The sequence below is a fragment of the Procambarus clarkii genome, chromosome 22, assembly GCF_040958095.1.
Source record: "Procambarus clarkii isolate CNS0578487 chromosome 22, FALCON_Pclarkii_2.0, whole genome shotgun sequence".
NCBI classification, from domain to species: Eukaryota; Metazoa; Arthropoda; class Malacostraca; order Decapoda; family Cambaridae; genus Procambarus; species Procambarus clarkii.
Genome location: NC_091171.1, coordinates 32,113,816 through 32,140,028, shown reverse-complemented (window position 1 = coordinate 32,140,028; position 26,213 = coordinate 32,113,816). Strand labels below are relative to the sequence as shown.

Sequence of the window (26,213 nt, the reverse complement as noted above, 5' to 3'; positions counted from 1 at the left end):
TTTGTCAATAATCTGCAAATCAATATTATATGAAAATTTTCACTCTAAATTGAACATTTTATTGTATTTCTATGGAGAGCCACTTTGGTGTCCCAGAGCTAAACCGGGCTGATGTGTATACATTAGACCATGGCAACAGTCAATCGATGGAGTGCTTAGCCTACTGGGGACCACGAGCCAGAGCCTGGCCCCCTCAGAGAGGCACAAGGAGCAATGGCCTATAGAAACCCCCATGTAGTTGGAAGCAGTCTATGTCTGCCATCTACCAGGTTGGGACCTAGAAAGGTAGGAATCCCAAAACAAACTACAGCTGGTTAAAAATTGCAAACCAAAAGCCGAATGAGCAGGCAGAACTACCCAATCCGAAAACAAGCAAACAGGCATGACATCATCACAGCTGCCATGCTGCTGTTTGCCCAGCTCCTCCTTCCCTTGGAGGGGGGAAGGGGGAGCCTTAGACCTCCTGCACCGGCTACCCAACCCCAGTTCTGAAGCTGTTGTGTTAGGTGGCGGTCGATCGACTCTGACTCCATTCCTTGAGCAGTGCTGTGCCTTGTGGTGTTGTGCTGCGGTGTTGTGGTAATTACCTAAGTGTAGTTACAGGATGAGAGCTACGCTCGTGGTGTCCCGTCTTCACAGCACTCTTTGTCATATAACGCTTTGAAACTACTGACGGTCTTGGCCTCCACCACCTTCTCACCTAACTTGTTCCAACCGTCTACCACTCTGTTTGCGAAAGTGAATTTTCTTATATTTCTTCGGCATCTGTGTTTAGCTAGTTTAAATCTATGACCTCTTGGTTCTTAAAGTTCCAGGTCTCAGGAAATCTTCCCTGTCAATTTTATCAATTCCTGTTACTATTTTGTATGTAGTGATCATATCACCTCTTTTTCTTCTGTCTTCTAGTTTTGGCATATTTAATGCCTCTAACCTCTCCTTGTAACTCTTGCCCTTCAGTTCTGGGTGCCACTTAGTAGCATGTCTTTGCACCTTTTCCAGTTTGTTGATGTGCTTCTTAAGATATGGGCACCACACAACCGCTGCATATTCTAGCTTTGGCCTAACAAAAGTCGTGAACAATTTCTTGGTGTGCGAGCGAGGTGTTATTCCAGAAGTACTGGAGCTGCATGCACCTAGGGTTCCCTTCTCTAGGTGCCCTATAGGTATTTGCCCTTGCAGTTTGGGGTCTGCCTTCCACAAACTGTTCGGGGGCTACCTCCGCAGGGTTCTTTTGCTGCTTTGTGATTTCTCGCCTCTGGGGTCCTTTACCTTAAGTTTACCTTGAGATGGTTTCGGGGCTTAGCGTCCCTGCGGCCTTGTCCTCGACCAGGCCTCCTAGGTCAGCTGGGTTTTTTTCCTACCACTGTTTGGCCTTGGGTAGGACGTTGCTGGCTGGGGAACAAAATACTGTGTAGCTGTCTTATAATATGCATATATGGTTCTGTTCCTCCTGGAGATGTTGGGCTTTTGTGGGGTGTTTATTTTCTTTTGTTTTACCTGGTGGGGGGGGGGGGAGTCTGCCTGGTGTGGCTGTAGGACCACTATTATTTTGGTGGTCCTCTGCTAGGTCCCCATGATTGCACATGTTGCAGGGGTTTAGCATTTTGTTTATTTGTTTGGTAGTTCTGGTATCTGGCACTGATTAGCAGTACCTTCTTATCTTGAGATGATTTCGGGGCTTTTTAGTGTCCCCGCGGCCCGGTCCTCGACCAGGCCTCCACCCCCAGGAAGCAGCCCGTGACAGCTGACTAACACCCAGGTACCTATTTTACTGCTAGGTAACAGGGTAACCTTGCCTGGACTTCCCTTAGCAGTTAGCCTAAGGGCCCTGGAAACCCCATTGGGGCTCATTGGTCTAGTGGATGCGTCCTTTTGAGTCCTATCTTGCTTCATGTAAGTTTGAAGGTTGCTCTGTTCCCTTGTCGCAGGGTGACATTCACCATCTTTGCCTTCGCCATGCTGCCTGTTGGTTCATTGACACGTTTGACCCGGAGTCCTGCGAGTGTTGTCCCTTGCTTGTACTCCAATTCACCCAGTCCACTAATATTGATATTTGGGTGCAGGCAGCTTCAGTATTGCATGCGAAGTTTAGGATGCTGCAACACACTCGTAGCCTGGTGGATAGCGCGCAGGACTCGTAATTCTGTGGCACGGGTTCGATTCCCGCATGAGGCAGAAACAAATGGGCAAAGTTTCTTTCACCCTGAATGCCCCTGTTACCTAGCAGTAAATAGGTACCTGGGAGTTAGTCAGCTGTCACGGGCTGCTTCCTGGGGGTGGAGGCCTGGTCGAGGACTGGGCCGCGGGGACACTAAAAGCCCTGAAATCATCTCAAGATAACCTCAAGATAACACTAGGTTGGTTGTCTTTCCAGATGCCCTGCGGCTACCCCGCTTTGGTTATAGGGACCTGGACTTGGGGGGGGGGGGGGGGTTAGTCACCTCGACTTTGGTTGCATCTGTTCCCTCTTGTCCTTCCCTGGCTGTGGTTCATCCTGCAAGTTCCCTGCTCCTGGCTTCCAAACGTCTGAGAGTTTTGGAGTCGAGGCAGGGTTTTCTTGCTGAAACTCGGGTTTTTTCGGGTACTGCCCCTTCCAGATAGGCGGTGGAGGCATTCAAGTCTGTTCCTCCTGCCAGGGCTTTTAGATCGTGCCAGCGGGCCCCCTTCTTCCCTGCTTTTTCGGTGGACTCTGCCTTTTCTCCAGAGGCAGAGGGTTTGGAGAATGGCTCGGTCACGGGTCCTGCTGTGGAGGATCCCGGGGCTAGGAAGAGTTGACTTGGGGGCTTGTTATTACAGGGAAAAGGGTTTTCCCTATCTCCCCTCCCTGTATTAGTTTGATGTGGGTTTGGCTCCTCCTTAGGTTCTCTTGGGCTACCGTGGGTTCCTCAGTTCCCTCCTTTCGAAGGTTTTTGACTTCCTGCATCCCACCGAGGGAGGTGTGGGAGGCCCCTTGCAGCTTACCTCCTGCGAGACCTTGATTACTCCTCGATAATGGATCCTTTCTCTTTTGAGTTTGGCTCCTCATTTCCTTATTGGGTGTGTTACGAGGTGCCGGAGTCTTCGTGGCTGGTACAGATCCCTTTCTTTTTGCTGGGAGCATGGCACGCGTTCTGTAGGACTCACACGCTTGAATGGCGGGAGTTGACTACAGTCGTTCAGGTTAACCTGGGGGGCCAGTTGGAGCACTTCAATGCGTGCTTGTTCACCCCTGTGCTTTCTCGCAATATTGGCCAGGTGCAGCTTCATGTGAAGGTCCCTTCCTTTTGGCATCTCTGGTGGCCAAGGATTTGTGCGCCCATGGGCATTTGGCATCGGTCTTGCTCTTCTTTTCCCTTCTGAAGCTATCTTTAAGGAGGATGTGCAGTAGCTGAGTTCCGGGCCGGTGTCCGGTGGGCTTGCCTTGGCAGCTCGGGCGTCGACTGCCTTGTTGAAATTGTTTGCGCCGATTCTGAAGGAAGAGGTGGGGAGCCGAAGGGGCTCTCCACAGAAAACCAGCTTTGAATGTAATGAAATGCCATTTTCTTGGCGAGACCCGGAGGCTCCCTGGCGTCCCTCCCTCCCTACTGTCGGAGTTTTATTTTCGCGCTTTTGATATTCAGCCTCCGAACTGGAGTTGGGTAGCTGGCGTGGGAGGTCTGGGGTTCCCCCTCCCAGGCAGGGAAGAGCTGCATAGACAGCGGTGCAGTAGCTGTGATGATGTCATACTTGTTTGCTTGTTTTCTGATTGAAGAGTTCTGCCTGCTCGTTCGGCTTTCAGTTTGTAATTTTTAACCAGCTGTAGCTTGTTTTGAGATTCCTACCTTTCTGGGTGCCTGACCTGGTAGATGGCAGACATAGACTGCTTCCAACTACATGGGGGAGGTCGGTGTCTATAGGCTCCTCGTGCCTCTCTGAGGGGGCCAGGTTCTGGCTCGTGGTCCCCGGTAAACTAAGAACTAAGACTAAGACTAGGATTGATTGACCGTTGCCATGGTCTAATATAGATACAGTACATCAGCCCAGTGTAGCTCCGGGGGAGCCTCCTGATCTCGCTCAGAAAATGGTGTTTCATTACATTCAACGCTGGTTTTTGGCTTACATTTTTTCCTTCATAATTTGTAATGTTCTGTATTCAATTTAATATTCATGTTGCATTTAATTTTGTGCATGCATGCTCTTTTGTGCATAAATGAATGTTTACACACATGATGACCACTATCAAATGCATCAAGGTACAGTACTTTATATGAAAAATGGATAAGGTAAATTTCCATTGGTCTGGCTATTCGTTAATCCAGAGTACAGTGTACATGAAATTATACTAACAAAAATTTTCAGGAGAGAATACAAAAAACCCAGCATTGAATGTAATGAAACGCCATTTTCTGGGTGAGACCCGGAGGCTCCCCGGAGCTATATCGGGCTGATGTGTATATATTAGACCATGGCAACCGTCGATCGAAGGAGTTTTAGTCCTACTGGGGACCAGAGTCAGAACCTAGCCCCCCTCAAGAGAGGCACGAGGACAATGGTCTAAAGACACCCCCGTGTAATTGGAAGCAGTCTTTGTCTGCCATCTCCCAGGTCAGGCACCCAGAAAGGTAGGAATTCCAAAACAAACTGCAGTACTGCTGATCAAATAATTGCAAACCAAAAGCCGAACTAGCAACAGAACTCCCCAATCAAAACCAACGAAACAAGTATGACGTCACCACAAACGCCAAGCATCTGTCTGCGAAACACCCCCCCCCCCCCCCCCCCCCCCGATGGGGACGGAGGGTCCCAGACTTCCACGCTGGCAACTCCTTAGTTCAGAGGCTGAATATCAAAAATGCGAAAAAATGCCGACCGGAGGGAGGTAGGGATGCCAGAGAGCCTCCAGGTCTCACCAGAAAATGGAGTTTCATTACATTCAATGCTGGTTTTCTATGGAGAGCCCCTTCGGCTCCTCAGAGCTACCTAACCAAAGATAAAGAAAAAAGGGACTTACCCGGGAGGCGGTCGTCACTCGCTCCTCAACTCGAAGTCAAGGCAAATGGCTGCAACCTGCAACCCAAGGCTACACACGCCCGAGAAGGCCCAAGAATATTTAAGAGATACCGTGCAGCCAGGAACCTGTTCGATCTCCAAAAGCCCCGTGCCCGAATGTCAGTCCAGGACATATTCCCAAAAACAACAGCCAAAGCTGCGAACTTACAAACGTTGTTGGCACGGGGATAGACCGCAGGCTGGCTGGACCGAATAATCCTGCGGACGACCTGGGAGAACTGCGCCTTGGAACAGGGAAAAAGGGAAACCGGGTCCAGAGTGGACCCTCCCCTGCCACGGGAGGCCGTGGCGCACAGATACTGGCGAAGAGCTGCAACTGAACACAAAACATGATGCCAGTCCTTGGAAGCATGTACATTACGAATCTAGAGATAGATCTAGAGCAAAATATATTTTGCTCTAGTTTCAAAGCGTTATATGACAAAGAGTGCTGGGAAGACGGGACACCACGAGCGTAACTCTCATCCTGTAACTACACTTAGGTAATTACCCCCGGGCGAACCAACCAAGCATCAACAACCCAAGGACCCCTTCGGAAAGCAGCAGACTGATTCTTCACAGAAAAGAAGGAGGCTGCAAACGAATGAAACGACCACCAGGACCAAAAGAGCAGAAACACCTGCGCCGGAGGAGAGCATGAAGCTCCATAACCCGACCCCCAGAGCCCCAGAGGCCAATGCCCACAAGAAGAAAGCCTTAGAAAAACAGTCCTGAACCGAGGGACCACAAACTGAGGAGAATAGAGAAAAGAGAGCACCCAGTCCAACGACCAGGACGGCTCAGGCAGCGTATGAGCAGGCCGGAGGTGAAACAACTCCCGAGAAAGCTTACAGAACAGAGCAGAAGTGACATCCATCCTGAAAGCAAGCTGCAGCGGCTCCGCCAGTGCTGCACGAAACAAGACGACAGTATTTGGCACAAGATGACGGTCCTGAAACAACTAAGAGAGAAAGGACAAAACAACCCAATCAGAAATCGAAGATAACCTGTGAAGAGACAAAAATTGCCGAAAGGACTGCCAGGAAATTTCATACTGCCGTCTAGACGAAACTCGCAGGTGGGACACAATCAACTAAGCCACCTGATCACCATACAAGTGGTGATACACCTGCATCAAAAAGACCAGACGTGAAGAGTGGAGGAGAAGATCGAACCAGCCATATAACGGACCGGACCGATCTGCTGAAAGGCGGAGGCGCAGGAAGACCCTCGGGTTCGGATATCGAGCAAGAAGCGCCTGAAACCAAGGCTGACCCGGCCACCAAGGAGCCAACAGGACTACTCTCCCTTGGTAAGTCTCCAACTGAGCCAGGATCCGGAACAACAACCAAACCGGAGGGAAGAGGTACAAGTAACTCCGCCTCGACCAGTCCAGCCGAAAGGCATTGACCCTGACGGCCCCACAGTCTGGGAAGAGCACCACATAAACTGGAAGACGCCTCGACCACGCCGCTGCAAAAAGGTCCACCTCTGAGCACCCATACGTCCTGCAGAGCCAACTGAACGAGTCGGCGTCGACCGTCCATTCCGTGGAAACGGGAATGAACCGAGACAGGCCGTCCGCCAGGACATTTGATGCCCCCTGAACATGAACCGCCAGGAGAGCCAAAACTTTGAGAACTCAGCAGACGAGTCACCCGAAGCGACCAGCCCCAAAGACCCAAGGACAGCATCAAACCCCCGCGGTTCAGGCAATGAACCACCGGAGAGCAATTCAATTGGACCCAGATCATTGCTCTTCGAGCGACCCAAATCCTCTGAAGCGAATCCCACACCGCCGCAAACTCCCGTGCCGTGCTGTGAGCTTGCCGGAAGGACAGACCCCCACTGACCCTGGCCGGCCTGGTGAGCACTTGTCACAAAACCCCAGCCGAGAGATGAGACATCCGTGAACACATTGAGCAAGGGCTCGGGGAGGCACCATGGCACAGAACCCCGAAAAACCCGCAGAGAAAGCCTGTGACGCAAAGCGCCTGGGATCCGAACCCATCGATTGCGAGAGCGGCAGAAGGGGCGACCCTGAAGAAACCAGAACATCCGCCGAAACCATATCCAACCCGATGGGTAGACCAGCACGGCGAAGTTCAGGCTCCCACTCAGCCGCTCAAACAACCGACGTGTGACCCGGGTGCCCTCCAAAAACAGCCGGAGGTGGGACAGCAGCCGTAACAGGGAGAGACAAGGAAGTGGTCCGAGAGACCCACACCAGACCCAGTCAAGACTGAACCTGAGAGGGAAGTAAAAGGGGCTTCCTCCAGTTCACCATGAACCTGAACCCTGCAAGCTGGTAAAGAACCAAATCCCTGGCGAGCAGACATGCGGACTGGCTGGTAGCCCACACCAGCCAGTCGTCGAGGTAAACCAGAACCTGAACCCCTAACAGAAGCAAACAGGTCACCACGACATGGTAAGGCGTGTGAACACTCAAGGTGCCATATTCAAGCCGAATGGAAGGCAATGAAAGCGGTAAGCTTGTCGTCCCACGACAAAACCGAGCCAGTCACTGAACCCCGGATCAATCGGGACGTGTACAATAAAATTATTCAAAAAATTAAAAAAAAAAAATCAAATGTTTATTTAGGTAAAGTACATACATACAAGGGTGATGCAAATATTGATGAATTTATAGATAGAGCTAGTACATACAATGCCTAAAGCCACTATTACGCAAAGCGTTTCGGGCAGTTATAAAACCAATACGCGTCCCGGAGGTCCAGAGACACCATCCAGGCACCCGGCGCCAGAAGCAGCCAGACCTGAGACAGAGTGGTCATTCGAAAGGAGGGGCAAAAGTCCCAGGGATTCAGACTAGACAAGTCCAGTATGAATCACAGATCCCCACAGTCCTGTTTCGGAACTGAAAACAGGTGGGAAACCCACCTGAGGGACGTTGTTGTTTTGACCACACCCAAGTGAACCCACTCCCGGATGACCTGACAGAGCACAGGAGAAGAGGCCTTCCTTGCCAGCCCCAATCCCCCCGATGAAGGAGGAGCGACCCAACGCCACCACAGGTCAGAGGAAACGATCTGAAATGCCCACGATTTGTGGGACCAGGCGAGAGCAAACAACGCGAACCTCCCGCTCGAGCCGACTGGGGAGCTGTTCGGCCGAGCGGACAGCACGCTGGACTTGTGATCCTGTGGTCCTGGGTTCGATCTCAGGCGCTGGCGAGAATCAATGGGCAGAGTTTCTTTCACTCTATGCCCCTGTTACCTAGCAGTAAAATAGGTACCTGGGTGTTAGTCAGCTGTCACGGGCTGCTTCCTGGGGGTGGAGTCCTGGTCGACGACCGGGCCGCGGGGACACTAAAGCCCCGAAATCATCTCAAGATAACCTTAAGATAACCTCCCCCCCCCCCCTATCGACCCGTCAACAGGGCAACCCGCGAAAGGGCCGACGACCCATATGAGAGTCCAACTGATGCTAAGAGCGATCACTGCGCCGACCTGACACCGACGACTCCAGAGTAGGTGCTGGCCCCAAATCTGGCATTATGGGTTTATGACGACCAAAGGAACCCTGAGACCTGGCACGACCCTTCCGGGCAGGACCTCCATAGCGACCAACCAACCCCCCCCCCCCCCCACGAATACGAGTCTGACAAAGGCTGTCAACTAGACGAAGCCGCCTGCAGAAAAAGCATCACCGCAGACTCTGCAAACAGCAACGGACAAAAAGGTGATGAAAATCTAAGAGCCAGGGCTCAAGACAATTCCAAGATTTTGGAATTGCCAGCACACGAGGCAAGAAGCGAAGAATAGACACCGCCTCCTCAGAAACGGCGCATACATCTTCACCAAAGCAGCCGGCGCCCGAGCTACCGAAGCAAGCACACCGGACCCTGGCCCAGAACCCAGCTCTTCCACACCCAGTACAAGACAGTCTGAAGACAGCTCCAGCAGGGAAAAGAAGCGCAAGACCAGAGCCAAGTGCCCACGGGCGCACAAAACCTCGGCCACCAGGGATGCCGAAAGGGAGGGAACCTGCACGTGAAGCCATACCTGGCCGACATCATAAGGAAGGACGGGAGGGAACTAGCACATTTTGAGGTGCTCCAACTCACCCCCTAGGAAAATCTGAACGACCGTAGGCAACTCTCGCCATTCAAGTGTTCATTCCAATAGGACGAATGCCAAGCCCCCCCAAAGAAGAAAAGGCAGTCTACCAGCCAGGAAGACTCTGGCACCTTGTAACGCACCCAGTAAAGAAAAAAGAGGAGCTAAACTAAAAAAGAAGGCTTCATTATCGAGGTGTAATCCGGGTCTCGCAGGAGGTAAGCCACAAGGAGCCTCCCACACCTTCCTTGGTGGGATGCAGGAAGCCAAAAACCTCCAAGAGGGAACCGAAGAACCCAAGGGAACTTGGACCCGAACCCGGGGAGGAGTTGAACAACTGTGACAACAAGCCTTGCGCCGAGGGTACCAAACACCCAAGCAGGGACAAGTGGGACTCGGGCCCCCTCAAGGCAACTCCACCCCAGCCCCGGAATCCTCCACGTCAGGACCCGGGACCGAGCTGTCCTCCAAACCCTCTGCCTTTGGAGAAAAAGCAGAATCCACCGGAAAAGCAGGGATGAAGTGGGCTCGCTGGCATGGCCCAAAAGCTCCGGCAGGAGGACCAGGCTCGAATGCTTTCGCTGCCAATCTGGAAGGGGCAATCCCCGAAGCCACCCGAGTCTCACTACCAATATAATTCAGCAGGGCAGCTGCGGGGCATCCGGAAAGGCAACCAACCTCACACGTTGCTGCAACTTAAACCTTGCATGCAATGCTCAAGCTGCTTGCACCCAAATATCAGTCTCAGTGGACTGGGTGAATGGAGTACAAGCAAAGAACACTCGCAGGACTCTGGGTCATAGGTGTCACTGACCCCAACATGCAGCAAGGCAGAGGCAGACAGTGTCACCCCAAAACAGGGGGACAGAGCAACCTTCAAACTCGCTCAAGGCGAGGTGGGTCTCAGAGGTCTCCTACATTGGACCACTGAGCCCCAATGGGGGTTTCCAGGGCCCTTAGGCTGACTGCTAAGGGAAGCCCAGGCGAGGTACTGCTAACCGGTTATCCCAGAGCTACCAAGCAAACAATCTAAAAGCTGAACCCATGCGACGTGTGCAACCACGGGGACCTAGTAGAGGGCCACCAAAAACCTACCAGTGGTCCTACCGCCACACTTGGCAGACTTCCCCCAGGCAAAACAAAAGAAAAACCCCGCAAAAGCTCAACATCTCCAGGAGAACAGAACCGGTTGCTATGTGTATATCAGACAGCTGCACAGCACCTTGCGGCCCAGCCAGCGACGAAACTACCTCCTAACTCAAGGGAAAACAGGAGTAAGAACCACACCAGCTGAACCCCCAAGGGCGGGCAATCACCGAGCAGCGACAGAACCACACTGAGGCAGCTGCTCCTGAGCGGCTCATGGAAAATAACCCTGAAGCCACAAAGGCAGTACTTACAGGGCACCTAGGGAAGGCGGCCCTAGGTGCATGCAGCCCCAGTACTCTTGTGTTATTCCTGGCTCACACACCACCAAAACAGAGCAACAACACCTCACTGCAGCACTGCACAAAGAGTGGAGCCAGAGCGATCGACTGTCACCAACACAACAGCCTCATGAACTGAGGAGAGTTGCCGGCGTGGAGGTCTGGGACCCCCCTTCCCGTCCCCCTCCCGGGGAGGGGAAGTTGCGCAGACAGATGTGCGGTGTTTGTGGTGATGTCATACTTGTTTCCTTGATTTTGATTGGGGAGTTCTGTTGCCAGTTCGGCTTTTGGTTTGCAATTATTTGATCAGCAGAAGTTTGTTTTGGAATTCCTACCTTTCTGGGTGACTGACCTGGTAGATGGCAAACAAAGACTGCTTCCAATTACAAGGGGGTGTCTTCAGGCCATTGCTCCTCATGCCTCTCTTGAGGAGGGCCAGGTTCTGGCTCTGGTCCCTGGTAGGCCTAGAACTCCTTTGATTGACTGTTGCCACGGTCTAATGTATACACATCAGCCCGGTATAGCTCCGGGGAGCCGAAAGGGCTCTCTACAGAAAAAGCCCTTTGTATATTGTGAACAAACAGAACACACTGCAGGACACAACACATGTGCAAGTAGCATAGAAAAGTTTATAGTAAATATAGGTACAGGTATGTGCAAAGGAAGCTGAGACATGACAAACATGAGCTCTCCTTTAAAACTACAGATAGGTATTAAATAGGTAATCACAAATGGCTTATTAGAAATGACAGAAAGGTCTGTGAAGATGTCAACAAAAGATTCCTGAAAGTGATGACATTCTATTATGAGGAGCTGTCAGAACCGGGAGTAACAGTTCCATGACAAATGGTACTGGAGAGGAAATTTTGGTGTCAATATGAGTGGCACCTTTAAGACCTGGATATGGAAAAGGCAGTTCCATATTGTAGTTTTTTTTATTATTATTTTTTACCACAGACATGGCCACACATTTATAATGCTAACCAGCATATATACATTTTCTTCTGTCCTCCATGGACAGAGTTAGAGATGTGTTAAACATATAGTTTCAGGGGTTTATTGAACAATCAACCACAGAAGGTAATTCGGTGCTTTTAAAATGCTAAGCTAACTTACATACATAAATACAGAGATACACAGATTTATGTATGCCCTACATAAAGTGTTCGATGTGTCTTTTACATAGTGTCATTAATCATATTGTAGTGATAGACCAAATCTTGTTGGCTGACAAGTTAAATGGACAATTTAGTTTCCCTAAATGTATTCCTGCCTGATGACAGGGATACATTTTTACTTTTATAGTTTAGGTCATAAATATGAAGCAAATAAATTACCACGTCACCAAAGCTAGCGTGATGCCGGCAACAAATAAAAAACCAAGTCGTTTGTTAGCCATGCACGCCAAACAGCGTGAACGTGTTGCTACTCTTTTCAGGTTTATCAAGTCCAAACTTGTTAGACATCGTTCTTTTTTGTATCACAGTGATCACAGTGATCACAACAAAATTTCCTACACAGACATATGCATATAAATTAGACAACATGGGGGCGCATAACCCGCAACGACCCCTAAAGTCGCCAAAGCCTTACCCGCTAGAGTACACTCATTGCCACACCTGCTACACTCAATACACCAGACAAATACATACAGTTTGTACACCAGACAAATACATACAAAATCAGTAAAATGTATATACTCGTTTCAGTTTTCTCACCTTATTTCTCATGCTACATCGTTTGTTTTGGTATTGTGTTCGCAATAGAATTCTCTATAGGGGTATATGCATATAAGGTCAAAAAAATCCCGGAGTGACTCCCCACAGCTTCCGTGCTTCCGAATGATCTCTTGTTTCTCCTCTATTGTCATCCTCACATGAGCTTTCTGGCCTTTATCCTTACCACTGGCTTTCTTGGGACCCATGGTGAGATATATAATAACAAATTGTATAGACAAATCACCAAAAATCCAACAAAACACTGAAAATCCGCGAGAAGAATTGATGTGGGGGTAGTCACTGAGCGCGAGACAATGGTAAACTGAAGCGCGGCGGGGCAGAGGGGCGACGATCGCCGAACCACCACGCGCTAGGTCGGCCTGTACGCGTATCAACAAACTCGCGTCCCGAAGTAACCCTCGCCTTCCGAGACAAATTTTTGGAGTAAATACTGCTCGCCTTCCGAAAACCTCGCAAATAGGGACAATCGCATTCCGAGGTACCACTGTATGTCCAAAAAATTTTGAAATTACAAAGTTAAAGGCAAAGGCACAGTTAAAGGGTTAAAGACCCTTGTACTTACTGTGGCTGCTATGGGGTCCGTAAGCTGGCGAGTGACGTCGTCATTCCCCGTTCGCCCGTGACGTACGCTCCCGGGGCCAATAGGGCGCCCGGGGCGGGGTGCGCGAGTTGCCGCAAATATATTTTTGTTCATTTTTTGCGCACAGTTCCAAATACATTTTATTTGTTTTTACGTGCTAATCCTATGTATAATGAACATGTACACTATATTATGGCAGTAAAACATCCATACTGTCCGAGGACACTGTGTTACGTGCATGACACTTGTGTACACATATGTTGCACATATTTACCATGTATTATGCTAATTTATGTATGTATATATACAATCTATTTACTGACTATACACTGTCACACACTATATACATTCACCATCAACACATTCAGAACACCGCAAGTGTGAGCTGTCACACCCAGCCAGCCCTCACTCACTGCTCCAACATTGTATTCGCCAACATTGCTCCTCCCATCATACAGTTATTCACACCAATGTTTCATGTTCATTTATGTATATATACAACATATACTGTTATTGTTTTTATTACACTACAGTATTTACACATGTTATATATACCTATCTACATGTTTTATTACCAGAACTATGCAAGTAAGCTGGTATTGTGTCCAAACAGTACAGTGGCCACCATACATTGCATGAGAAGTCACACAGCAGACGACACTACGATTACGACGTCACCTCCCTCACCAAAATAGCTCCACTCAACATACTCCTGTTGCTGTTATTACACTATACACACACACTGTATATACCCATGTACATGTGTGTTCCCCATAGCGAACCACGAAGCTAGTATGGTGAGCAAAACAAGAGTGGTTGCCACACACAGTGAGGCTACCTCAATTCTCTCCCTTCCTTCCTTCCTTCCTCCTTCACCAAAATTCCTCCTTCCACAATACTATGCACAATGCTAATTATAACCACAATCCTGGTCACTAGTTCCTGTAAATGAATAATTGACCATAAGTTTATTTAGAAAAGGAACCTAAGAAGTCGTTTGAAGATTCCTAGATGGACGAAATAATGCTGTGGTGCTGTGGCTAGCGCTGTGAACATTGTGAACAGCATTGAATCACTGATATTTGAACATTGCACACAGTTATTATCACACTAAGGCTCTTCTATAATACTATCATTGCTAAATAATACAGGTTATATATTATGACATTATTAAGCGATGCTGTGGTCACACACTGAACAGCAGTGCTGTGCGCTCATTTTACGAGCGCCAGCCTTGGTGTTCACTCACTACTGAGGCTCTCACACCCGGGAATGTGGACCATGATTTTTTTTAAAGATGGCGTCTGTTTTCAAGAACCCTAACGAAGCCGATGTGAACCCCATGTAGCTGCGGGAGTTTTAAATGGAACGTGAAAAATACAAATACCTGTAGACGTGTAGCACACCCCAGACGTGAGCCTGCAGGCGCGTTGCGCAGTTAAAGGGTTAAACATCATGTTATTTTCTGAGGCCCATTGAAAGACTTGATTAACATCAGCTTGGATGTTTGCTGTGTCCTTTATATTGTCTACATCTCTTAGTTTGAGATACTGTATCTAATGAAAGGCGCAAGGAATGGTTAACCACTTAACTGCACCAATCGAGTATTCTCGATCAGCGGGAAACAGAGCCAACTGAGAAAACTCTTTTTGATTTTTTGGTACCAATTCTAAATGTGTACGAGGTTGTTTGTGTACGAAATGGACTCATAGGACCTCCAGTGAGAGGCAGCCATCTTGGAAAAAATTCCCAGAATGCCCTAGGGTTGCTAGCTGGTTTAGTATTGAATGAGCAACCATGGGTGGCGCACGTTCCTCTGGCTCCACTTTTTTTTCCACTCCACTAAACACTTTTCTGACGCGGTGTTGAAAGATAACGCTCTGTCGGTGAAATTCAAACCTTATTGTTTGAAGAACATAATATTGGTGAAGCTAGGCGTAATAAGGACTTAACACAAAGGTCGGATGCAAGTGATACAGCACCTATGAGTGCAGCGAGCATATCCAGTTGTAGCTCTGAGCTTCACCCTTACAATCCTATGCTATCTCCAATTTATTTAGATTATACATGGATGAATCGTTTTCTGCGTTCAGTGATGATGCATCTGATACAAGTAGCATAGATGAACAGTGTTAGCGACTTCCATGGTGGTGGTTTTCATTGATATTTTCAAGAATACCTGAATCTCTTCCTAACTGACGGACACTCTTTGAGGCAAGCTGAATCTCTTCCTGTGTGGGACCATACAAAGCGATCTTTTCAAGATTACCTTACAAATTGATCTTTTCCTATAATCTTTTCAATACTACCTTATGCTTTACAAGCGTGGCTACATACAACCTACAAGTACTAAAGCCTAGGGTGTAAGTGAGTGCATTATTTGCAAGTACACAGAATAAAGAAACAGGAAGCAAAATTTATCTGTACCAGGTGGAACGAGAGCGAAGTCGCGCTGTGTACCATGGACTACTTCGTTGATTATTACTCGCTTCTGAAGTACTAAGTGTGTAATACAATGTGTTACTGTGTAAATAGTGTGTGAAACTGTGCATATTGTAATTTTAGTGAATTTTTAATGGGTAATATTGCGACAGTAAATATTTATTGTGGACACATTACTGACACATGTATGACAGTACCATGGAACATTATGAACATTCTACTGTATACATATTGTAAAGGACACAAATATGCATCATATATGATAAAAAACAACAACAAATAAAACTGCATTGGAAATACATAAAACAAATCATTGAAAATATATTTGTGGTAACACCCGGTGCTTGAATGGCCCACGTGACCATGTCTGGGCGATTCACGCATGGGCGACCAGGCCCTGATGACGTCACAGTGCACCTTGTTCACGTCCCCACGGCCAAAGTAAATGGAATTTGGTATTTATTTTTACATAGGGAAAGGAAAGGAATTTAGGGAAAGGTTTAGGGAAAGGAATTTATCATTTTACGAACACTTTATTTCATGCACACTGGGGGAATTTCACAATAAACTCAGCGCAGCACGGTGGTTAAGGGAATGCAATATTAAACAATTGACACATAATAGAGATAGGGCAGAATGAGAATATTTTCTTCTTCAGACTGCAGCAAAATTTTAAAGAAATTTTCCAAAATAAGAACTACAGGTGATTGAGCAATTCTTGAGTATCAGAATATAATGTAAATGTTAAAGATTTAATTTTGTGTATTTTTTATATCTTTTTAAATAGACTTTATGTACTATACATGGATAGAGAAATGTTGAAGAAATTATTATATTGACAAGTTTGTAACATGTTATGGAGGAGACTGAACTGGAGCATGCAACTGTAATATAATTCTCTCTAATAAAGGCACATAATAGATTAAGAAAATCCTATATGCCCAAATGTTTTGCAACAAAATGATCTTTGGATATACCAAAAGTAACAGAAGTAGAAGCCTGTAAAAGAAAATGAGATAGCAAAGAAAAAATGTTGAAAGCAGGAGTAAGTGGAACTATAGGTTATATAGTAGTCATAAAATACAGAAGAGAAGATGTAAGAAATAATCATGGGAGGAGCTTTTTTTATTTCCCAATAAATGGAGGGTTTGAATACAGTTGTGTGCAATGCACATTAAAAGTTATAAAACTATTAAAGATAAAATATATATGGAACACAGGACCCTGTGAGCATAGCTCAGTCAAAATAAGTAGGTAATATCAAATTAGTAATTACATGTATTCTTTCATATGCACTCCAAAGTCCAGTGGCTTGAAATGTGTTCCTGTACTTCAGCTTTTGTCTGCTAGATTTATCTTTAATGTCTTAATCATTATTGTACCTCAGGTTTGGGGTTCTGATCCCTTTTTATATAATTAAATTTAATCCCACTTAACTGAAGTTAAAAAGCAATGTTAACCCCCATTCTTGTGATGCAAGTGTAGCTTTCAGGAACTTATCCTGTCACAGCTTAAGTCAGTCAGATAGTCTCATCACATTTTTAGATTCTTAGAAATTTAAAAAGATACCGATAAAAGGGGTTTCTTTTCTTGTGCATCTGTGCTGTTTGTTTGATTTTTTTCTCGCTTGCTAACAGATACGCTTGGAACAGTTGCTTATGTGGGTAGCACACATTTCTCCCAAGGGAAGTGGATTGGTGTTATCCTTGATGAGAAGAAGGGCAAGAACAACGGATCAGTGCAGGGCAAATCTTACTTCCAGGTTTGTCAAACAACTTTTGTTTGACACTCAATCCACACATCTGAAAAGGAAGTGATGACAATAGTCCACGATTGAGCGAAACAGCGTCACTTCCTTTATTTTTAGATGCGCGGGTTGGGTGTCTAATATTTAGTCACATTATTGTGATTTATTGCCTGCTTGCTTTTGTCTAGTGTGTAATGGTTTTATAACTACTTTAATGTATATATGTCATAGCAGAAAAGTATTTGGAGAGTGGTTAAGGCTACAAATTGGAATACCCAGTCCAGCCAGGCTGTAGTTATTTATATGCTATTGTGTGATATTACAATACACTGTATTATATGCCATATTCTTTAGTTTTCCTATATATTTTGCTGAGTGTTTTTAAAGTATTTTGTGGGGAGCCCCGTTGTCTCCCTGATCACTTATCAAGTGCCATACTACTTGAGTGTCATCATTTGCAGAGTTCTTTGTAAGCCCACCAGGGACCATAAGCCAGAACCTGGCCCCCCTCAGAGAGGTGAAGGGAGCAATGGCCCATGAACACTTTACATTTAAAGTATGTCATCTTACCACTGCCTCAGGGGCGACGAGCATTTCATTAGGTACAGTACAATCATCTGTACTGTCTCCGTCATGCTGCCTGTTGGGTCGGGGACACCTACAATTTGGAGTCTTGCATGAATTATTCCCTACTTGTGCTCCACTTTACTCATCCCTTATCTGATGATCTCAGGGATCAGGCAGTAACTGCGTTGCATGATCAGTTTTCTTTGTTGCAATAAGATAGGTTGGTTACCTGGCTGGAGGCCCCATAGCTTCCCCACTTGGGTTTTCTGGACTCGGATTTGAGGGAGTTGGTCGTTTCGGCCTTGGTTCAGTCCGCGCCTCCCTCCTCCTCCTCCTCCTCCTCCTCCTCCTCCTCCTCATCCTCATCCTCCTCCTCATCCTCCTCCTCCTCCTCATCCTCCTCCTCCTCCTCCTCCTCCTCCTCCTCCTCCTCCTCCTCCTCCTCAGTGCGGTGTGGTTCATCCGGCTGCTCTTTCCCCGCTTCCGGCTCCCAATCATCAGTGGGGGTTTCGGGGTCGGTGCAGAGTTTAAATTTGGGTAAGGCTCAGGTGGCTTCGGGGGCTGCCCCTTCCAATGCGGGCGCGGAGGTGATTGAGCCTCTCTTTCCCGTCTAGACATCCGAGTCGTCCCGGCAGACTTCCTTCTACAAAACCTTTACCTTGGACTCTGCCTTTCCTTCTGTGGTGGTGGGCGATGCTGAGGGGCCTTTGTAGATGGTTTCCGGGGCTTGAGGGGAGTCCACATGGAGCTTTTGGATTCCTTTTGATCCTGCTCTGGTCCTTGTGCCCTCCGCACAGGGGCGTCTTCTGCAAGGAGGGGGGTTTTTGTTCCCTCCTTCCCTTTCTGAGTTTGTCTTGGGTGGGGTTCCTCCCCAGGAACCTCTTCCAGAGGTTTTCTCTGATTTCCACTGCAGAGGTTCTGGAGGCTTTCAGTACTTATCTCCTGCGGGACCTGGCTTATGCCTCGGAGAGCGATCAGGCTTCCTTTGAGTTCAGCTCCTTTTCCCCATATTGGATAGGTTCTGTGCTTCAGCCTTCCTGCCTGGCAGACTGTTTCTTCTTTTCTCTTGGGGGCTTGGCATGGCCAGAATATTGCCGGAACAACTGTGGACATCTTCAAGAGAAAACTAGATCATTTTCTCCAAGTAGTGCCGGACCAACCGGGCTGTGGTGGATATGTGGGCCTGCGGGCCGCTGCAAGCAATAGCCAAGTGGACCAAACTCTCACAAGTCAAGCCTGGCCTTGGGCTGGGCTTGGAGAGTAAAAGAACTCTCAGAACCCCATTAAGCAGGTATCAAGCAGGTAGTTTTTGTCATACCCGTGTGCTTCAGTGGTGGGAGGTTTCATGGTGTTGCAGGTGTTCTTGTGGAAGCTCTGGAGTTTCTCAATGAGTGCGATTCGCCTTTGCACTTCCTCTGGTAGTTGATCTGATGAAACTGCATGCTCAGATATCTTCTTTCGTCTGCTTTAGTGGCCGATGACTTTGGACTTACTGTCATTTGGCCTCTGTCTTGCATTTCTTTTGTCTTCTAGAGCTGTCTTCGGATTGGCTTTGAGTGGATGTGGGGGTGCTAGGTGGAGGGCCCTTAGCTGGGGTTTTTGTCTAGGCTGCTTTTGCGTCATCTGCTTTGCTGGGACAGTTTGCGCCAATCCGCCGGGAGGCAGTTTGGAGGCAGTTCACCCATCACTTGCATTGAAATCTTTTATACCTAATTGAATGGCAAGTTTACTTGCTGCAACTTTAAGCTCTTCAAATCTTATTGCCATGCCAATTGTGCGGTGCTGAATAAACCACTTATACACTGCAGCATCCAATTGTGGATACTGACCAGACTTTACTGTTTTTCTCGAACATGCAGCACCAGAAGTAGCACACTCTGTTGTGCTCACATATTTTAATAGAGTATCCTTCTGTTTCTTGATGTCACTTACTGTACTTTTCCCGATGTTAAACTCTGCTGCTGCTCGTGCATGAGAATATCCTTTATCAAGTTTCTTAATTAACTCCAGCTTCTGTGCAACCGTCAGGCGCTTCCTTTGGGTAACTTTTGGCATTTTGTAAATTAAAAAGAAGATCACAATTACAGTACAGTAGTATCCTTCACAATTGAAGCTAGCCGCGCGAGTTCACAGTAAACAATGGGAACACATGGCCCGGCGGAGTACATTCTAGGTCCGTGGGAAAAAAAATACCTAGTGCCTATACTATAAAAGGTATTTAATAAGAAAACAAAGACTTTTGCTTAATAAAAACTGTTTCAAAATATTTTATTAATAATAATTTACAATTTTCTTCATTAACCCTTAAAGTGCGCATCACTTCATATGAAGTGTAAATCGTTTTACCAGTCAACTGCGCTTCACTTCATATGAAGTGTATGGGTACCGCGCACGATTTGAATGGCCATACGCTGCCCAGGGGCTCTAGTAAACAGCGGCCATTTTGAAAAAAAATCCAGCTCACGCTCCGATGGCATGGGAGGCCTCAGTTTAGCGAGAGTCACCATGGCGAGCGCACGGTCAAACGCCTCACGAGCACGCATCACTCAGTCCCTCACCCCAGAGCAAATAGCCCACGAATTATTCTCTGAAGGTGAAGAAAGTGTGTTTGACGATTCAGACAACGATGAGGATTATACACAGTTGTCGGGAGATAGTAGCAGCAGCAGTGAAAGTGAAAATGACCGCCATGCCATGGCGAGGCCTATACGCTCTCCCATGCCTCCTCGCCCATTTTCTACCCCAATTCTACCACGACCTCACAGTTCCTGTGGATATTTTCTGTTTGAGGGTGACGAGTCAGAGGGAGGTGACTCCTTTTCTGGGTTTAGTGACTCAGATCAAAGTTTTATTGAGCCTGTGGCTGGTACCAGTGGTGTAACTGGGCGAGAAATTGTCGCGTCAGCAGCATCTCGCCCAGCCAAGCGCCACCACATGGCACCACATGAGGGACCAAGACCCTCGTGTTCACGTGCACCCACCTCACGTGCACGTAGCCGCCGTGCTTCTCGCAGACGGTATTCAGCTCCTGGTCGCCGGTATGCATCGCTTCCTCGCCGTCTTTCCTCTGCATCTCGCAGGACGCCTGGTGTACTTGAGTGGAGTGATGGTGACGATTTTATTCCTAATATTCCTCACTTTGACGATAAAGATGTAGGGATTACAAACCTTTTCCCTAACCAAGGTGAGGACATGGCTGAGATGGAATATTTTACAGCATTCTATGATGAACCACTCATGGAATACATTGTACACCAAACGAACCTGCATGCTGCTTACCTGATTGAGAGGGAAATCACAGAATTTTCACGACTGCAGCGTTGGAAAAATACCACAGTGGCGGAAATGTATGTGTTTTTGGCACTCTGTTGATGAAGCACTGTCACAAACATGCAATAAATGACTATTGGAGCAAGGACAAGACAATACCAACACCTTTATTCGGGAAATATATGTCACGAGACAGGTTTCAGATACTCCTCAGGTGTCTACATTTTGGAAGTGTTCAGGACCGAACACCTGATGATAGACTGTGGCGAGTGAGGCACTACATGAACGATGTTATTGGAAAATTCAGAGATTTTTACGTACCAGCACAGAAGCTGGTGGTTGATGAATCTCTCATACTTTTCAAGGGACGTGTTCCATTCAAACAGTACATTCCCTCAAAACGAAACCGATTTGGCCTGAAATTTTTTGTTCTTTGTGATTGTGAGACAGGATACGTGTTACACATGATTCTGTACTCGGCTAGTGATGTAGACATTCCCGGTAACGACGAACATGGATTCTCGGGGAGTGTAGTGAAGACCATCATGGCTCCGTGGATGAACAAGGGACACATTTTATACACAGATAATTACTATACAAGTCCCTTGCTAGCTCGGTTCTTGCTAGAAAATAGAACCGGATTGGTTGGTACAGTAAAGCCACAACGAAGGGAAATGCCTGTGTTTGACAACGGACATTGCAGTTGGTGAGTGTCAGAGAAGGAAAAGTGATAACATTCTGTCAGTTCGGTGGAAAGACAAAAGAGAGGTGAACTTGTTGACAACAATTCATGATGGAACAATGGTGAACAGTGGGAAAGTGAGCCATAAAACAAACGCACCACTATATAAGCCAGACTGTGTTTTAGACTATAATATCAACATGCGGTTGATTGATAAATCAGACATGATGATTGGCACTGCAGAGTGTGTGCGGAAGACATGTAGGTGGACGAAAAAAGTGTTCTTCCATCTTGTGGACATGAGCATGCTGAACTGTTTCAACATGTACCTTGTGAGAACTGGACGTAAGCCCACTTTCCGTGACTTTGTATTTGATGCTGCAATACAGTTATTAGGAAAGTTTGCAAAAGATGTCCCAGGTATTCAGCGGCCCATCATAAATCCACTGTTGCAGCATGCTGGTACTCCACGCCTCGCTCACACTGAAGGCTTCCTAGCACACAAACTTAAGTATTTGCCACCTGGTGTGAAGCGTGCAATAGCCCAACGTGATTGCTTGGTGTGTAAAACAACGACACGTAGAGACAAGAAACGGAAGCTTGTGCAAACATGGTGTGAAACGTGTGGTATCCCATTATGTGCTGTCGACTGCTTCAATGACTACCACAGTCTAGAAATCTTCTAAGTGTGCTTCAAAGTGTGTATAGCGTGTGCGAGTGTGTAAATATGTAAACATATAAGCAGAACATATAATATAATAGACTGTAATGACATATTATATTGCCGTAATTGAAAACATTTGTGTGCGCCTGTGTATACTCAAATATGCAACAATTATTGATACAAAATATGTTCAAACAGTATTTGAAACACAATTAGTGAAAAAAAATTAGATAAAATGCGCTTAGACATTGTAAATAAATAGCGCGAAAATATATTTGTGGCAACTCTGGCTGTTTGAGGACCGCGCGCAACATCTCCCGGGCGTGTACTGCATGAGCGACCATGCAGATTGTGACGTCATCGCAGAGCTTCTCGGCTCTATTGCAACAAAAGTAAGTACAATAGAATTTTTTTTTTATTTTTCCCGTGATCAGTGAACAGAACTTAACAGATTAGCAAAAAAAAAAAATTTTTTTTTTTTTTCAAAATGACATGCGCCTGTGTGGATAGCAGGATATTAGACCCCGAGCATGTTAAGGGTTAAAGTGAATCATTTTAAAAGAAAATTAAGATGTAATATATGACTCTGGACGATCCAGGTCGGTGGCCTGGTCGCCATGTGAGGGGACGCTGATGCCACAACAAACCCAATACCGACCGTCGGTAATATCGACCGCAGACCCGTATAGCAGGCTCCAGATACCGGTCTCCCAAACCGGTCGTTAATACCGGCAGATCGGTATAAAAGAGGCCGTTAAATTGAGTGGATACTGTACAAGCAGGATTTGCTCGGAAAATTTACATCGGGATACGAGTGTTGCCTCAGGATACGAGAGTGTTGATATGCGTATGGGCCGACCTACCACGTGGTGGCACGGCGAGCGCCCCTCAGTTTACCAGTGCCTCGCGCCCAGTGACTATTCCGCCTGAATTCTTCACCAGGATTTACAGTGTTTTGTTGGATATTTGGGCATTTGATCATGAAAGTTGTTATTATATATCTCACAATGGGTCCCAAGAAAGCCAGTGGTAAGGCAAAAAATCGCATGTGAGAATGACAATAGAGGAAAAACAAGAGATCATTCGGAAGGATGAAAATGTCGACCAGGAGGCCTGGTCGACGACCGGGCCGCGGGGACGCTAAGCCCCGGAAGCACCTCAAGGTAACCTCAAGGTAAGGTAGGTTCATAATGTTAAAAGCCAATGCTCATTTGTCTATAAGGTATGAAATGTTTATATTCATGGCCCCTGACAGCTGAGTGGACAGCGCTTCAGATTCGTAGTCCTGAGGTTCTGGGTTCGATCCCCGGTGGAGGCGGAGACAAATGTGCAACAAGTATCTTTCACCCTGATGCCCCTGTTATCTAGCAGTAAATAGGTACCTGGTAGTTAGACAGCTGCTACGAGCTGCTTCCTCGGGGCGTGTAACAAAAAAGGAGGCCTGGTCGAGGACCACGCCACCGGGACGCTAAGCCCCGAAATCATCTCACGATAACCTCAAGGTAAGATGGCACCCATACCCGGTGTGACTTCTTCGTCTGTTGACTAAATGCCATGTGGATCAGATGTTCGTTTCTCTTCCCGCCTAATTATAGCACTTGGGCTTTCCAAGATAAATAAATAAGAAGCTTGACAAATTGAATCAGACAACAAGCACAGATGGAAATGCTTAGACTAGCTTGTAATGTTTATGAACCATAATAAAAATAGAGTACAGTTATAACCAACATGTTGATTCCATCACTAATAAAACCATCTTTGGAATTATGTCTAGGTCATACATTTAAATCATGTATAAATGTGAAAGTGCTCAGTAACTGAACAAACGTGATTGGATACTTGTGTTTGGCTTGCTGTGTTTTGCAATTTTAATTTAGCATCCATTCTACTACAGTGGTACCTCTGTTTAAGAGTTTAATCCGTTCCTGGATACAGCTTGTATTCCGAAAACTCGTAATCCAAAGCTAATTTCCCCATAAGAAATAATGGGAAATGAATTAATCCGTTCCTGACTACCCCAAAAACCTCACTTCAAACTAAATTTTATACCTAATTCATCTAAATAAACCTACAAAACTATGTTCAAGTTATTACTTACCCTTGCTGATGAATGCTGTAGGCGTGTGGAAGATGGTGAGGAGGGGGGAGGAGGAGATGTGTGGTGGATATGGATGACACTATGACACAATGACACAATGGATACCACTTCTTTTTCTAAATTTTTCAAACCATCCCCTGCTTGCCTTAAAGTCTATCGTATCTGCACTCGTTCCAGGTTTTTTTTTTACAAGGTCTTCGTGCGATACCCTGGCTTTCTCACAAATGATGGCCTCTGAAACACTATCACCCGCTAACTCCTTGTTGTGTATCCAAATTAATAACAACTTTTCCACTTCTTCAAGTATTTGTGGTCTTTGTTTCGTGATCGTTCTTATGCCTTTTGCCACTTTAGCACTCATAATGTCGTTTTACTTGCTAAGTATAGTGCATATCGTTGACTTGGCTTTGTTGTACTGCCTACAAAGTTCAACAACACATGTACCATTTTCATGCTTCCGAATGATCTCTTGTTTTTCCTCTATTGTCATCCTCACATGTGCTTTCTTGCCTTGATCCTTACCACAGGCTTTCTTGGGACCCTTGGTGTGATATATAATAACAACTTTTATGGTCAAATGACCAAAAATCCAACAAAACATTGAAAATCCGGGTGAAGAATTGAGGTGGGATAGTCACTGGACGCCAGGCACTGGTAAACTGAGGGGTGAGGGGCTACGATCGCCGTACCACCACGTGCTAGTTTGGCCTGTACGCGTATCAACAAACTCAGATTCTGAGGTAACTCTCGCCTTCCGAGGCACATTTTCCGAGGAAATCCTGCTCGTATTCCGAAAAACTCGTATTCAGGTACACTCGTATTCCGAGGTACCACTGTACTGTATTAATAGCAGTGCAGTACCAGGAATTAACGAATATTGGTCTAATTTTGCTTCTCTCTCTATATAATCTAGCAAATTGTGAGACAACGAACTGTAGTTTGTATAAATTATTTACAAAAAAAGTAAGTTTTCATGTTGATGTTTTGGCAGTGTGACGACGGGTGTGGTATATTTGTGCGCCAAAGTCAGCTGATTGTGCTGGACTCGGAAGAGGACGGAGAGGAAGGTTCATCGGCCACCACGCCCTCTGCCTCCTCTACAGCAACCACCCCTGCTAGTGACAAACCCAAGTCCAGGTAAGATCATAGTTCCTGTTTAAAGAGATGAATTTTCTGTTAATGGAAAACAGTACAAGTCTATTTTGTTCATGCACTGTGTAAGCTTGTTTGTAAACATTTATTGCAGAAAATATTGTCAAGACAAAATCAATGGAGCTTTAAGGAAAATACTGTATCAACAGTATCTTAAAATATGTATTGAGAACAAATAGGTTTGGATCATTGGAAGCCAAAAGCATGGTTTCTTCATTATTTAAATAAGGAGATCTGTTAAAAATTTACATCAAGCATTTTCAATACTGCAGTCCTTGGGGTTGCCGTGGAAACACATTCGCCCTGCACTTTGCAAGAGATTTGGTCTGTGTTCAAGTCCTGTTCTGACTGACTAGGTGGTAATCCTTAATTGTTTGCCTCTGTTCACCCAGCAGTAACTGGGTTCTTCGTTGTTAACTGATTGGCTGATCGTGTTCCAGGGAAAAGTAGTGGGTAAGGCTTACTATGAGCAATGGGCAGGGAAAATTCTCAGCCTGTTACTTTACATCTTATTTATTTATATATACTGTGTGTGTGTGTGTGTATATATATACATATATACACACTATTATTTTATACACATGTATATATACACACGCTCGGGTCGACTGAGCACATGGTTCGCGGTCGTGCGGACCCGACCTGCCTCAGTTTACTAGAGCCGCCCGCTTAGTGACAATCACACTTATACGAAATTCAATTTTGTTGGTGATTTTTTGCTTTTTGACCATAAACTGATTATTATATATCATGCCATGG

General features: G+C 46.4%; 1 protein-coding gene across 15 annotated transcripts in view; it reads left to right on the top strand.

Moving 5' to 3' along the window:
• DCTN1-p150 (dynactin subunit 1) overlaps positions 1-26,213 on the top strand; it is a 398,222-nt gene that overhangs the window by 36,927 nt on the left and 335,082 nt on the right. For all 15 annotated transcript variants that reach the window (XM_069328813.1, XM_069328823.1, XM_069328818.1 and 12 more), the window contains exons 3-4: positions 16,912-17,036; positions 25,294-25,439. In XM_069328813.1, coding sequence (XP_069184914.1) covers positions 16,912-17,036; positions 25,294-25,439 — 271 coding nt within the window. The remainder of the gene's footprint in view (positions 1-16,911; positions 17,037-25,293; positions 25,440-26,213) is intronic.